General features: G+C 35.0%; 1 protein-coding gene across 2 annotated transcripts in view; it reads left to right on the top strand.

Annotated features, from left to right (window-relative positions):
* Positions 1-16,737, top strand: part of UNC13C (unc-13 homolog C) — a 491,690-nt gene that overhangs the window by 197,800 nt on the left and 277,153 nt on the right. For both annotated transcript variants that reach the window (XM_053670097.1, XM_053670096.1), the window contains 2 exons: positions 383-610; positions 1,600-1,741. In XM_053670097.1, the coding sequence (XP_053526072.1) occupies positions 383-610; positions 1,600-1,741 (370 nt within the window). The remainder of the gene's footprint in view (positions 1-382; positions 611-1,599; positions 1,742-16,737) is intronic.

Genomic DNA, 16,737 nt, shown 5'->3' with positions numbered 1-16,737 from the left:
GACATTTGACATACATATCTAATCTATTTTCCAATTTGATTTGGTTATCCATTGAGTAAATATATGTGGTATATAATGCATTTGATTGTATGTATTCTTTTGGGGTTTTTTGAAATTTGTTTTTAAAAATTCAAACCAAATATTTGCACAACCCCTGATTTAGTCCAATAATAGAAGTGAGACAACTAGGGATCCATTCACTTGCCAAAATACAAGTTGTTCTGAGTCTCAGCATTGTGATTTGTTCTGATATTTTTCCCCAAAAAGGCCACTCTGACTACTCAGAATAAAAGCATTCATTCATCCTCATATTTCTCCTTTTTCTCTCTCTCTTGGGCCTTAAAAAGCACGTTCACATGACCATTGATTTTTCCCACTCTAGGAGCAGCAGAAAAGAGTTCTAAGCATGGTGCCGAAGACAAGACTCAGACTATTATTACAGCTATGAAAGAAAGAATGAAGATCAGGGAAAAAAATAGGCCAGAGGTGTTTGAAGTAATTCAAGAAATGTTTCAGATTTCTAAAGAAGATTTTGTTCAGTACACAAAGGCAGCCAAACAGAGTGTATTGGACGGGACATCTAAGTGGTCAGCAAAAATAACCATTACAGGTAAAAATAAGTCTTACAGTTTTTATACTGCAATGAGTTATTATGTGTTGTAGAAATCACTGCTACAAAAATTATAGATAAAATAATAGAGTTTTCAATTTTTTCAATATTAACAAGAAGTCTAAGTGGCACTTCAAATTTCTAAAATATTTACTAGATAACTGAAGTAAGTTCTTGTCCTATCAATGTCTTGTTTTGATCAAAACTGTGTCTTGGTCCAATTAAAACCCCTTCCAGTGGAAAAAGGTTGTTTTATAATATATTCACCAATATTCTGTAGTTTACAAGAGATTAGTTTTCTTGCTGCCTGTCACTGATAAATCATAAGAGTAGCTAATAATCTCTTCAGTCAGTTTTTCTTAATAAGAAAACAAATATCCTCTTACTTACTCCAGGATCAATACCCCTCATCTATTCATGCTTGAGTCAAAACCATTTGAGTTTAGTGAAGTCTAGTGATTTGAACTTCTGCAGTTGCTCATAAAATAACATTAACTGGAAGTATGTATTTATCACATTAAGATTTACCAAGCCTCTTAACTTACTGATAGAATATTTACAAAGTAAAATAAAGATGCTTATTTTATCAGATTGAGTTAATCAGTACTGACAGCAAACTCATAAAAAATAAACTTTACATGCCTCTGACATTATGTTGGATGATTTTTTTCATATTGTATCTACATGCTTATTTCTCTGTACATGTATACAGTAATGTATATGTGAGTTATAGCTGATATGTTTAAACATGTGTATGTATATAGCTACTATTCACTATAGGCAAAAGCATGTTAGTTCTAAGGAAGGTTTTAATGTTCAGTGTATTTATTATTAAACTTTTTTTAAAAAGTCCTGTTGCTCATGAGAATGAAAGCAATGGAGATGCATCTTTGAACCCAGGGACAAACTGATAGAACATGTTTCCTTCCTTATTATTTTTTGTCTTTGGGGAAACCTTTATATTAAACTGTTTAATTTTGTTATTTCAGTGGTTTCTGCACAAGGATTGCAGGCAAAAGACAAAACAGGATCAAGTGACCCGTATGTTACTGTTCAAGTCGGAAAGAACAAAAGAAGAACCAAAACCATTTTTGGAAATTTGAATCCAGTATGGGATGAGAAGTTTTATTTGTAAGTACATAATGTGAAACTATTACAAATAGTAAAATGTTTGAGTATAAATTTGAGACAGACATGCAAAATATACAGGCAATTATTATCTCATTTTAATAGTGTTTATGCAAATTTCAAAGGAATAAAACTAATGTTATGAACTTTCTTAATACTCTCATAACATTTATTATTTATTCTTCAACTTTGGAAGCAAGTGATAAAAAAAATACTTCAAACAAGAGAAGGTGACGTGATTTGGACGCCTTAGCAGGCAAGCAGACAAAAAAAGTTACAACCTTATCTGTAACAAGTTGGCCTAACATAGCTAGGAATTCACAGGCCTGATTTAGCAACCCCTTGACTCCTGAGTTTATGACTGAAGACTTTGGGTAGCACCTGGCCCATCACATCTACACCAGCCTATTCTGATGAAATGGTTGGTCATAACTTTTACAACTTCTCATTTTCTGAGGTCATTTATTTTTAAGCCTCTAATATCTTGTACTGAACAGCAAGAAATCACTTTTCTGCCAAGGATTCTTTTCTTTCAATGACTTTTTCTTGGAGAGACATAAAATGATGTCCAAATATCATTTGGTAGAAATAAAAATCCCTATAAATTTAAAAGCTGTCCTTTTCTTTCCTTCTCTCTTTCTGATATTTAAACACAGATCTCATTGACATGCTAAGTAAGCAAAGCCCACACAAGTGGAGCTTGAATGGGAGTGTGGGCAATAACATGTAAGAAATATAGACCTTCTTGCGTTTATGGCTGACAATGGGAGTGTTAAGACCTAGGTTTGCAAGATCAGTTGGTACCAAATAACAGAGGATAACATGGAATGAGTTAAGGATTTGGGCAGTTTCTCCCTTCAGACTGATGGAAGAAACACTTTTAATACTTCTATTTTTTCTTTATCCTTTTTGTTGAATTCATTGGAGTGACAGTAGTTAATAAAATTATATAGGTTTCACATCATAAAATTCTATAATAATATATCATCTGCATGTTGTACTTTTGTATTCACCATCCCAAGTCATTTGACCCCCAGACCTTCTTCTGCCTCCCCGACACCCCTTTCCCTCTGGTAAGCGCGATGCTGTTGTCTGCATCTGTGAGATTTTTCTTCATTACTTCACCTTTTCCACCTGAGCTGTGCAAACCCTCTTCCCCTGTGACAGCTGCCAGTCTCTTCTCTGTATCCAAGAGTCTGTTTCTATTTCGTATGTTAGTTTATTTTGTTCATCACATTCCACATATGAGTGAGATCATATGGTACTTGTGTTTCTCCAACTAACTTTTTCACTTAGCATAATGTTTCTTTGTATTTTTAACAGAAGACAAGAAATTAACCAGTAGTCATGAATTCGAATTCCTAAGGCAGTCAAGTAAATGAATAAAACAGGAAAAGGATAACAAAGGAGAGGGACAGAGACTGTGGCGAAGCTGACACCAAGTGACTGAGAGGAAAGAGGCAGCTTCTGTCACCATGCAGTCATGTAGATGCAATGTAGCTAGAGCTTCCGGTTTCTCAGGAGAAGCTGGAAATTTGAAAGTTTAAAAACAGCTTTATTAAGGTATAATTGACAAAGTATGAAGTCTACATATGTAAAGTGTACAATTTTAAATTTTGACATGTGTATACCTTCATGAAATCATCACCACAGACAAGATAATGAACATACTCATCACCCCCAAAGTTTCTTTATGCCCTATTAAAGCCACACGTTCTAACTCCCACCAAACCAAGGCAAACACTGGCTTGCTTTATGATTCTATAGAGTATTTTTTTTTGTTTTTCATTATCTAGAATTTTATACAAGTAGGTAATTCAGGATGCACTCTTGTATGGTTCCACTCAGTGCTTATTGTGAGATCCATCCATGTTGTAAGGTTTAGCAACAGTTTCTTTTCATTGCTAGGTAGCATTTCATTGTATCAAAATGTCGTAGTGAGTGCATTCACCTTTTGATGGATATTTGGCTTGTTTCTAGTTTTTAGCTATTAAATATAAAGTGTTTAGAAACACTTGGCATGCTTATTTGTATGGACATGTGTATATATTTATCTTCAATAAACACCTAAGAGTAGAATTTCTGGGAATATGTTGAATTTTTAAGACGCTTTCCCAAATGCTTACACCATTATACATTTCCACCACCATTACATTGGAACTCTAGGTTATACACATCCTTCCAACACTTGATAAGGCCAGTCTGTTATATTTTAGCCATTCTAATATGTGTTTAGTTATATCTTATAATGATTTTATCTTGCATTTCTCTAATGACTTAATGACCAAGGATCTATCTATGTGCTTATGTGCTATCCTTTATCTTATTTAGTTAAGTGTCTGTCTGCATTTGTATATGATTCATAGTTTTACATTTTATATTTAGGTCTATGATATATTTTGATGTAATTTATGAAAATAGTATAAGTTACAGACCCAACTTTATTATTTTGCTTATAGATATTAGAAAGTACTGTCTTCCCTATACTAAATTGCTTTTGCACTTTTAAAGAAAGTCACCTTTCTGTATATACATGGCTCTGTTTCTGAATTACCTGTTCTCTTCTATTGAGTTGTTAATCCATCTGGGAGCCAGTACCACATGGTCTTGGTTACTATAGGCTTACTTTATAAGCCTCAAAATCAGGTAGTGTTAGTCCTCCAACTTTTTCTCTTTTTCAAAGTTACTTTAGCTGTTTACAACTTTTGGATTATATCTAAATGAATTTTATAATCAGTTTATTATTTTTCACACACATAAAGACAGTGTGATACAATTTTGATTGCCTTATTGCCCTGGCTAAGATTTCCAGTATGATGATAAATGGATGTGATAAGAGCAGACATCCTGGCCATGTTCCCAAGTGTAGATGGAAAACATTCTTGATTAACTATGATATTAGCTGTAGATGGATTATAGATGCCATTTATCCAGCTAAGACAGCCATTTTCTATTCCCAGTACACCAAGAGTTCTGATCAGAAATGGATGTTGTATTTGGTCTAATGCTTTTATGGCATCTATTGAAAAGATCATATGATTCTAAATGCCGTTTTTAAAATTTTACTTTGAAGGTATTGCTTTATTCTCTTTGTGTTTGATTGTTAATCTTGTTTTCAGTGAGAAATCTGTTATCCTCATTTGTGTTCCTCTGTACCTATCTTTATTTTTCCCCTCTACTTGTGTTTTTTAAATTAAATTTATTGCCATGAAATTGGTTAATAGACTTTTATAAATTTAAAATGTATAATTCTATGGTATGCCATCTGTATATTGCATTGTCTTCCCAAAGTCAAGTCTTGTTCCATCACCATCTGTTTGGCCCCCTTTACTCTTTACTACCCCCCATCTAATACTATGTTTTATCATTTGTACAACTTGATTATGATGTGCCATGGTGTGGTTTGCTTTATGTTTCTGGTGCTCGTTTTTTGTTGAGCTACTTAAAACTCTAGGTTTGCAGTTTTCTTCAAATTTGGAAAACTCTTGACCATTATTTCTTTAAAGATTCTTTTTGCTCCTAGCTTTTGGAGATTCTACATGTGCATGTACAGTAATAAGCCTCTTGAGGTTGTTCCCAGCCCACTGATTCTCTGGTTTTTCTCTCCCTTTCCTTTCCTCTCTTTTTCTCTGTAATTCACTTTGAATTATTTTTTATTGCTATGTGTTTAAATTAAATAACTTTTTAAAAATTTTGTAATGTCTAACCTATTAATTCAAGCCACTGTATTTTTTATCTCATATATCTTAGTTTCTATCTCAGAAAGTCTAAACTGGATCTTAGCACCTTTTATGTCTCCTTTTAACACTTTAAAAAAAAATTAAGACTATTTTATGAGAAAATTCACAGAAAACTTGATGGGAAGGTGGAGTGATTTCCAATATGCCTCCTACCCCCATGTCTGCATAGTCTTCCTATTATCAATATTCCCCACCAGAGGTGCATTTGCTATAACTGACGCAACTGCACTGACACATCGCTATCACCCAAAGTCCACAGCTGGCGTTACGGTTCACTGTTGGGGTCATCCATTCCACGGATTTGGGCAAATGTATAATGACATGTATTCATCATTATGGTATGATGCAGGGTACTTTAGCTGCTTTAAAAACCCTCTGCACTTCACTCATCCCTTCTCCCTCCCAGAGACATGGCAACCACTGATTGTTTTACTGTCCCCACAATTTTACCTTTTCCAGAATGTCATATATAGTTGCCCTTTGAATGGCCTGGGGATTAGGAGCACTGAACCTGCACAATTGAAAACCTGACTACACTTATTGACTCTACAGTTGGCCCTTTGCCTCAGCAGATTCAAGCAACAAACAGTATTTTTTTTTTTTGATCCATAGTTGGGAATCCTCAGTTGGGAAACCATGGCTAAGAATGAAAAAATATTCCTGGCTGGTGTGGCTCAGTGTATTGAGTGCCATCCTGTTAACCAAAGTGTCACCAGTTTGATTCCCAGTTAGGGCACATACCTGGGTTAGGCCAGGTCCCCAGCGTGGGGGCGCTGGTGTGTTAGTCAACACACAAAAGGCAACCACACTTTGATGTTTCCCTCCCTCTCTCCCTCCCTTCCCCTCTCTCTAAAAATAAATATATAATTTTTTTAAATGAATGAAGAAGTACTGATTTTGATCCATGGTTGGTTCAGTTAGCAGATGTGAAACCTACTGATTTGAAGGGTCAATTGTGTTTATTGAAAAAAATCTTTTTATAAGTGAACCCTGGCACTTGAAACCCATGCTGTTCAAAGGTCACTGCAGTTGGACTCATACAGTTTGTAGACTTTTCGGATTGGTTTCATTCACTCAGTAATATGCATTTAAGGTCCCTCCATGTCTTTTCATGGCTTGATACCTCATTTCTTTTTGGCACTAAATAAAATCCCATTGCATAGACTATTTATTCATTCTCCTACTGAAGGATATCTTGGTTGCTTTCTAGTCTGGCAGTTATGAGTGAAGCTACTGTAGCATTCATATGCAGGTTTTTGTGTGGACCTGTTTTTAACTCCTTTGCATAAACCAGGAAGCATAATTGCTAGGTCATATGGTAAGAGTATGTTTAGTTTTACAGAAACTGCCACATTATCTTCCCAAGTGGCTGTACCATCTTGCTTTCTTACCAGCAAAATATGTTGCTTCATATCTTCTCTAGTATGAAGTGTTGACAGTGTTCTGGATTTTCCCCATTTTAACAGTGGTGTAGTCGTAGCTTATTATTTTAATCCATATTTTCCTAATGACATATGATGTGGAGCATCTTTCCATATGCTTATTTACTATCTATGTATCTCCTTCAGTGAGGTGTCTTTTAAGGTTTTTCACTCATTTTCAATCAGGTTGTTTGTTTTTATTGCTGAGTTCTAAGACTTCTTTGAATACTTTGGATAAGAGTCCTTTACCTTATGTGACTTTTGAAAATGTTTCCTCCCCATCTGTGGCTTGTCTTCTCATTCCCTTGACATTGTCTTTCTCTACTTAACTCTTTAAACACAGACTCTTCATGAACAACTTTTAATTACTGTTTTGTTGTCCTTGACTACCAATTCTAATATATGTATCCATTCTTGGTCAGTTTTGATTGGTCGGTTTTTCTTTTTATTATATGTCATATTTTTATGCTACTTCACACGCCTGGTTATTTTATATTAGATGACAGGCATTGCAAATATTACCTTGTTGGTTGCTAGATACTTTTGGCATTCTGTACCTATTCTTGAGCTTCATTCTGGAACTACATGGAATTAGTTTGGTTCTTTGATCTTTGAAAATTTATTAAGTGGGAATGAAATATTGCTTGACTAAATGCTGAATGTTCTTCAGTACTGAACCCAAACCCTTCTGACTCTACTGGCTCATTAATGACACATTTTCTAGTCTGCCCAGTAGAAACAAACACTACTTCTGACCTTAGGGAGTACTAAGCAATGCTAATGAAATTCCTTTCAGTGGCTCTAACCCTGGTCTTGGCTTATTTATTGACATGCATGAATTTATCATCACTCAGATGATTGTTCGAGAGGAACCTTTCACAAATTGTTGGAGTTTTTCTTCTCTTCAGCACTCCTCTTTTTAGTAGTATTTCCTGTGACCTCTAGCTGCCTTTGTCGCCTCAGATTTTCAGTCCTGTCTTTGTAATTCAGAGTCCAGTAGATTCCAGCTGGGTTCCCACCCTTTGCACAGTGGCCTAGAAACTCTCTCAAGGCAGTAAGCTGAAATAATAAATAGTAAGGCTCACCTCATTAGTTCTGTCTCCTTGTTACCACTGTCCTTCATTGACAGATCTCTAGTACACTGAAAACCATTCTTTGAGATCTTCAGTTCACATTTTGATATTTTATATGGGAGGAGTCTCTAATCCTTGTTACTCCCTCTTGACTAGAATAGAAAGTCTTAAAATATGAATTTAACTGATAAGCAAAAAATAATATGAGAGCCAACATTAGGCATGTGAAAACAATGTATAACTCCTGGAGATATTTAATCCACAGATTGCCACTTGAAACTATGAAATAGAGCATCCATCCAAAGAAATGCAGTAGTACAAATATTTATTCTAATTTTTTAACACTGCAGTACCCCTTGAAAAATCAGCTGAATGAGTGCATGTGAGGTAATACCAAGGTAAAGTCTACCAAAAAAATTGGATATGACAGTATCTGGTGCTCATTTCAGGGCAAGAATAGTGTTTGTTCCCACCAGGCAGTCTAGAAAGCCACATGATTCACAGAGGCCAGAACCCAGGGGACTATACTGGGAAGGAGAGTGAAAGATGGATTGTCTATATTCTAATTGGCAGTTTGTATATAATTTATTATATTGTGTGCCTCTGTTTTCCTTTTTATAGGAGACATTATCTACATTGTCAGTAACAATATATCTAGTTTTTAAACAGCATTACTTTCAAAGAAGAAGAAATTCTAATTTAAATCCATTGTACTCTACTGTGCATGATGTATATCATATGTGTATATACAAATATGTGTGCATGTATATAATGGATATACATGATGGATATAAAAATTAGGTCATGTATATATATATCATATATATAGTGTATATATATGGCCTATTTTTCAAATACTTTTTACTTTACTGACTAAATATTTATTAGCCTTAAGGGAAATCACAATTATCTTCTGATTGCCTCTTTCTAAAATATCAAAAATTAATGCCTAAATTCTCAAAGTAATTCTTTTTTTTGCCAGTTTTTGGATTCCAGGATTCTGTTTGTATTATTGAGGTTTTATATCACTGTGGATCCAGTAATATTATTTTGAATCTTCCCATTTTACTATGAAGATGGCCTGAGAATTGCCAACTTATCTCCCTTTATAAGGAGTTTTCTTTTCAGGAGGCAATGAGTGCATAGAGAATTTATATGCAGATTTATAAAAATGCATTCATGTCACAGATGAACTCATTCATGCCTCCTACTGTCTTGAGAATTCTGCCCTGTGAACTGGAGTGTAAAAGTGTCTCTCAACACTTTGAATATAGAATGTTTTATTAATAATATGGCATTAGTTTGCATTTGGGGCAATTTACTTATTAATAAATTCTGAGCTTTAGCTAACATGAAACATTGAGATAATAATATATAGCTTATAAGATCATTATATTTTCTGAGATATCTACAGATCTCATAGAACTTTTTAAGCATTAAACATGGCAGTTATATTATTATCATTATTAGCATTAACATACAATTCCATCCTTTATGCTGAGATTCAGTACTTTAAAGCAAACCTGGCAGTACTACTTTCATGTCAAAAAGTTCTAACATGAATAGTGAGGCTGAGAAAAGACCAATGAACAAGGGGCTATAAAAAGAAAGTGCTGCTGAAATAAGTAAGATTTAGAGAACTGAGCCTGGGCAAAACACTGAGAGACTGTTTAATCCAACTCCCTCATTTTACTGAGGAGAAAATCGAAACTCAGACAAGTTATACAACAGCCAAGACTTCAAAGCAGCTGCCTGATGTGAAGCCACAAATAAGATGCAAGTAGAAATAAAGTGTATTTTTTCCCACATCCAAGCTCTTCTCTTGGAAAAAAAGTGCCTCTGACCTAAACAAGGTAGGCAATCACAAAGCTGGTAATGAATATGCAAATAAAGTATTTAAAATTTTTTTTGTTTGAAAGCTTAATTGTCCCCCATTAATTGCACTTTGATGCCCTCAAGAGATTAATGCTAAGTAATTTCCATTTTAATTTTACCCCACTCATCATGGGTTACAAAAAAGTAGCTAGAAATTTTAATCTAAAAACTATGGATGTTACGCGGTTCTAAAACGGGGCCCTCTGGACGGTGTTTGCCGAGAACGGAGGAGGCGTGATGGATTAAGCCTTTGCAGAAACACTGGTTAGGAGGGGTTGTAAACACATGTAATTTAAAAAATATCACTAGGATTAATTAGGATAATGCATATGAAAGTGCTAAGTATTACAAAAATCTAAGGTGCTTGTTATCTTGCTCTTTGATCCTAGTAATTTGTGCATTTGATCAATTCATAATTAATTATGTTTGATTTTATTTTCCCATGCTACAGCTAATGAAATGTGTTATGCGTACCATAAATCATTCATTCCCTCATGAGAAAAGGAAGTAAGTTTTCCCAGTTGGTTCCAGAGAAACAAATGGCGGTGTAATCTGCCCATTTTAATAAGAATGTTGTGTTAGGAGACTTACAATTTATGTATATATTGATTGATGCTATGTTTTCTGGGGACTCTACAATTGATTCTTGGTGCATTATTTTTGTTAATTTCTGAAATAAAAACAAAAGTGCATGCTAACTCCCTCCTAGAGGGGATGTAGGCCGTAATGGCAACAGCAGGCATGTGTTGCTTACTTTTTAAATTGGTATTAAGCATTGAACTAAAGAATTATTTTAAAAACAGAAAGTCTTGTTAACACAATGCTGATGGTACTAGTGCAAACATGCCCTTATTTATGGTGGTATTAAATAAGTAGTACAGTGGCGCTTACACATTCTACTTATATAATTGACTAGACAACCACTTGCTTAGTGGAGCTGGTTGTCTAGTGAGCTGGCTTGTGGAGCTGGTTATCTTAGTGGAGCTGGTTGTCTAGTGAGCTGGTTGTCTAGTGAGCTGGTTGTCTAGTGAGCTGGTTGCCTTAGTGGAGCTGGTTGTCTAGTGAGCTGGTTGTCTAGTGAGCTGGCTAGTGAGCTGGTTGCCTTAGTGGAGTAGGTTGTCTAGTGAGCTGGTTGTCTAGTGAGCTGGTGCTTACACATTCTACTTACATAATTGACTAGACAACCAGTTCCATTTGCTTAGTGCAGCATCAGTTAAATCCCATATTTTCTGAGTGCCCATTATATGCAAAACACTGTGCTAGGTCCATGGAAAGTACTGACTTGAAGAGTACCTTCATGTTATTCCAAAAAGCTATCTGGCCTATGAGTTTATAAACCCAGGTTTCGGACTGTTCAGGATTGTTCGTGCTTCTTGACTCCAGAAAACTCCTTAACTTATTGGAATCTCATTTTTACAGTGGTCAATGTGGAAAACAAAATATTGTCCCTTTTGATTCAATGGCAGTATTGTTAAGAGGCAGTGCTCATGGAAGCATTTCCAACATATAAGCATCAGAAACTCATAGTGCTGTTATTTGCAGAGTCCTCATTGCCTCAGCCCTTTGAAGCATATGGTGGCCACGTTCAATTCACAGCTACACAGATGTGGCAGCGCCTAGAGCACCTGGGCCCATGTCTCTGCACCATGCCATGCACTGCTTAGCCCACGGCTGAGTATAAATTAAGCATAAACTAAGCTTCATAGCAGATAGCTTACTTAAATACTACAATTAAACTAAAGCATCTTCACAACACAGCTGATTAATATTTTTAAATGACAGCCTGAATGTAATCAAGGACATGATTTATTGCTTATATCACTAGCATAGGCTTTTCCTGGGCTACATGGGAAGGGAACATTTCCTCAGTTGTCTGAGCTAGCTTACAGTGATGCTATCAGAATTAGGGAGTCATTTGTCAAGAAGTTCCCACAATTGTCTAAAACAACATAGAGTTTAGTAATACTTTATCAGATTATATTTTTTTAATATTTTAAGCTAATCATTGTCTATTCATAAATATGCCTGGTAATGGGGAGATATCATAAGCAATACTACCTTCCACTTAAGTCAACTGGGTTGAGTCATGACTGATACATACAGCAGTGCCATACAGCATTTGCTTCATGACTATATCATACCAGAACCTAAAGGCTTATAATAAGGAGAGGAAGGTGACGTGAAAAGAGACATGGACTGAATTCCATGAAGTATGAACTTGGGGTTACCAAAGTACACTGACTCACTGGTAACAAGCCATAAAATTTCAGATGAGAATGAATCCTTAGAGACAGCACGGCGATTGTCTATAGGCCAAGATGTGAGGAACATGTATTTAACTTAGTTTTAAACTGAGGATGAAATAGAGTTCAAACAAAATCTTTAGGGAGCAGTTTGATTATAACAGCAACTTCTTAAGGCAATGAAGACTAATGTGTAGGATAGATATTCTCTTGCCGGGAAGAAAGAGGAACCCCCACATTTAAAATGGTCCAGGAAAAGGGATTAGGATGCAACAAATTTTATTATGTGGACACAGAAAACCCTTGTAGGAATCCAGAAATATCCAAATAACGAGAACTCCAGGGGCAGAGATTATTATGCCCTTTCATTCATTTCTTTATTTTCTCTGACTGTTCATCTTCCCCTGTTATTCTATCTCTACCTTTCCATTATATTTTCTCTCTCCCCCTCTCTCTGTCTCTATCTCTCTTATCTGTCACTCTGCCCCTCTTTCCTCTCTCTGTCTTTTCCCCCTTTTTTCCTTTTCCCTCTGAACTCTGGTCTGATTCCTAATCACTACTCAATAGCTTACTACACGTCAGTTTCCCTGTGGTTCACAATAGTCTTGGCCCTGTGGCCATATGTCTACCAACTCTATTAAGTCACAGTTTGCTTCCTGGAAGTATCTTTGCATTTTTAGACGAATCCAATCCATCTTTACAGAGCAAACCATGCAATTTTGATGTTATTGGTCAGACTGTGATCAGAACATCTTAAACCCAACCCATGTGCTTTGTGTGAGGAGGGGAGAATAGGGAAGTCCTGGTGGTCTCAGGTGACTCATTTGGGCCTATGAATTGAAGCAATTTCCCCTAAGTGGAACATATCTAGCATGGGAATATATCTAACCATCTGGATCTATCAAGCATTTTGAAGACCCAAACACATAATACCAATCGACTTCTATTTGGTTCATTCCTCTAGCTTTTAGATATACCTCATGTGTGGACTGACCATTTTGAAGGCAGAAAAAGGAGAAAAACATGGTAATACTATTCCTAGCCAAATTTAAAGTTTTCAGATCTCTACTGACTCAGAACTATAAAATATAAAATCTGACTCCCAGGTGATTTTTTTTCCTAATGCCAGCTCCACCGATCTTTAGAGAAATAATTTATTCAATAAATATTTATGTATGAGTGCTCTCCTAAGTGCTACGGTCACTGAGGTAAATAGGAAAACATTGATTTTCCTTAACAGAGTTTTCATTTTAATTGGAGTAGAGATGGTGCCGAGGCTAATGTCTTCATCTAGGCAAAGTCCATTCTAGGCTATCAGGAGAGAATGGGCAGTTCTGCTTGGTGGTGCTCTCTTCACAGGGCTTGATGACTTATCTCTAGAAAAATGGAGTTTAAAGCATGATAATATTAGAAGGTTGAGCAAAGGAAGTTCTAGGTAAGTAAGCACCTTGTTGAAGAAATGTTAATGTTTAGGAAGAAAAATCCAAAACCCAAGTCATTGCAAGTATCATCACACTTATAGGCATTGATATTAGTGTAGCTATTTACTACTTTATCTCAACTTCTGCCACACAATTACACTTCACAACTTATAAAACATTGATGTTGTTCCTGTTGTTTCTGTTGCCATTTTACAAATGAGAAAGCAAAGGCTCATGGAAGTCAACAGACTGTTGTGAAAAAAATTTCATCCAAGAAGTAAAGTAAGCTATCCTTACCTTTGGTTCCCATACTAAATGCTCGTTTGACACTGTCTCATTCCCTCACCAGTTCCAAACATTCAAAACAACCACACTAAGAAAGCCATGAAAAAGTCAATGCAAAAACCATTGCAGAATGGAAGCTCCTTTAAAAAAGACAGAAATAGAACTTTTAGAAATAAAAAATACATATAATGTAAAAAAGTACACTGGATAGGAATGGCAGCAGGTTAGACACTGCAGAGTAAAAAAAAAAACATGGAACTTAAAGCCCTAATGTTTAAAATATATAAAATAAAACATGGAGAAAAAACTTGTTAAAAATAAATTAAAAAATGAGACTACTTAAAGCAGGCAAAAATCATATTAATTGGAATCATCTAAAGAAGAAAATTTGGCATAGAAAAAAATTCTGAGAAAATAATGGTGAATATTCTTTTCAAATTTGATCAAAACTATAAACTCACAAACTCAAGCTCAATGAACCTCAAGCACAAGAAAATTATAATCACCGAGACACACCATAGTCAAATGGCTCAAAAATCAGTGAATAAGAGAAAATCTAGAAAGCTTCCAAAGCAAAATGACACAGTACATACATAGTAAGAAAAATAAAGAAAGCAGCAAACTTCTTGTAACAACTGATGTTAGCAATAATACAGTGGAGAAATATCTTTAAATTACCTAAACAAAACCTGTCAAACTGAAATTCTTTACCTAGAGAAAATATATCTCAAAAACTAAAGCAACACAAGAGTCTCTTTCAGCAGGCAAAAATAAGAGCTTTTCAAACATAAAAGCTGAAAGACTTTCTTTAATTATGAGCTGCACCATAAGAAATGTTAAAGGAAACCCTTCGGGCAGAAGAAAAGTGATACCGAATGAAAATGTGTATCCACAGGGAGGCTGGAGAAGAATGAAGGACACTGGACATCCTAACTACATTGGCAAATCTATTAAGTGATTATGTTGTTATTTAGGTTTATTTAAAAGATAATTGAACACTTAAGCAAAACGATAATTTCCTGGGTTATATAACTACTAGAATATGATTAGGTAAAAGTGTGGAGGAAATATACCATTGTAGAGTTCTCATACTGTACATGGAGTATAGAATATTTGTAGATTTCCAGTGATATTTTAGAGACATGTATAATAAATTCTAAAGTAACCACTAAAATAAGAAAACAAATATGTAATGGCTAATCCACCAACAAAGTGAATAAAATTCAATTATTAAAAAATATGCATGAATCCGAAAAAGTAGAATAAAAGAGAAAAAGCAGTAAAAAAATCAAATGAGGATAATAGAAAATGAACAGCAACATGATGGACTAAAATCTAAACATGTTCATGATCACATTCAATATAAAAACTCTAAACACTGCAATTAACTGCCAGAGGTTGTCATAGTGAATACAAAAGCAGGGCCCAGCAATACCTTGCCTACGAGAAATACTTTTTAAATATATAAAGACAAATAGGTCTACGACTGAAAACACATCACCCAACAATAGCAGAATGCACTTTAATTTTCAGTGCACACAGAACACTTGCCTGTGTAGCAAATACACACATGAAAATATGCTCCATATCATTAATAAGGAAGAAAAAGTAAAACCATAATAAAACATAATTTAACAACTAGTAGAATAGTACATTTTATCTTTTTTCTGTTTTTTGCCTTTTTTAATCATTTGACTGCTTTTTATAATTATGTTTGATGTTTTCCTGAGTTATTTTTATCTCACTATGTTTTTATTTTAGTGACTGCTTTAAGAATTTATGGTATATATCTTCGAATCATCACAGTCAACCTATTAGTTGTATGATTTCATACACAGTATACAAACAATCCAATGGAAAAAGTGGTCAAAGACCTGAATAGACACTTCTCCAAAGAGGTCATACACATGGCCAATAGACATATAAAAAGATGTTCAATATCACTAATCATCAGAGAAATACAATTTACAACCACAATAAAGTATCACCTCACACCTCTCAGGATAGCTTTCATTAATAAAACAACAATTGACAAGTGCTGGTGAAGATGTGATGAGGAGGGAACCCTTGTGCACTGTTGGTAGGAATGAAGATTAGTGCAGCCACTGTGGAAAACAGTGTGGAGGTTCCTTAAAAAACTAAAAGTGGATCTGCCTTATGACACAGTGATTCCACTTTTAGGTGTATATCTGAAGACACCAAATCACTGATTCGAAAGAACAGATGCATCCCTATGTTCGTTGCACTGTCATTTACAATAGCCAAGCTGTGGAAGCACCCAAGTACTCATCAATAGACAAGTGGATTTTTAACAAATGGTGGTACATGTATACAATGCAGTATTAATCAACCATAAAAAAGAAGGACATTTTCCCATTTGCAATAACATGGGTGGTCCTAGAAAGTGTTATGCTAAGTGAAATAAGTCATTCACAGAGAGACAAATACCATATGCTTTCACTTATATGTGGAATCTAAAGAACAATACAAAAAAAAAAACAAAACAGAAACAGACTCATAGACACAGAGAAGAGACTGAAGGTTCCCAGAGGGGAGAGAAGTTGGGGACTGGGTGAAAAAGGTAGAGAGATTGAGAAGTACAGACTGGTAGTTACAGAATAGTCATGAGGATATAAAATACAGAATAGAAAATAATAGTCAATAATAAAGTAATAACTGTGTATTGTGCCAGGTGGGCACTTGGAACTATCACTGTAAAGTATATCATTGTCTAACCACTATGCTGTACATATGAAACTAACACAAAATAATATTAAAAGTAAGCTGTAATTGAAAAAAATAAAGTTGGAACTTAAAGTCAAAAAAAGAAAAAAGTGTATACAGTAAAATACCATTTACATAAAATTATAGGAAATGCAAAGTGTAAACTAAATTAGTAATACAGCAGATCACTGGTTGCCTGGGGAGTGAGAATGGGAAA

This window comes from Artibeus jamaicensis, unplaced genomic scaffold, assembly GCF_021234435.1.
Source record: "Artibeus jamaicensis isolate MK-2021 breed Jamaican fruit bat unplaced genomic scaffold, CSHL_Jam_final contig_548, whole genome shotgun sequence".
NCBI lineage: Eukaryota > Metazoa > Chordata > Mammalia > Chiroptera > Phyllostomidae > Artibeus > Artibeus jamaicensis.
This window is presented reverse-complemented; position numbering and strand designations above follow the sequence as displayed.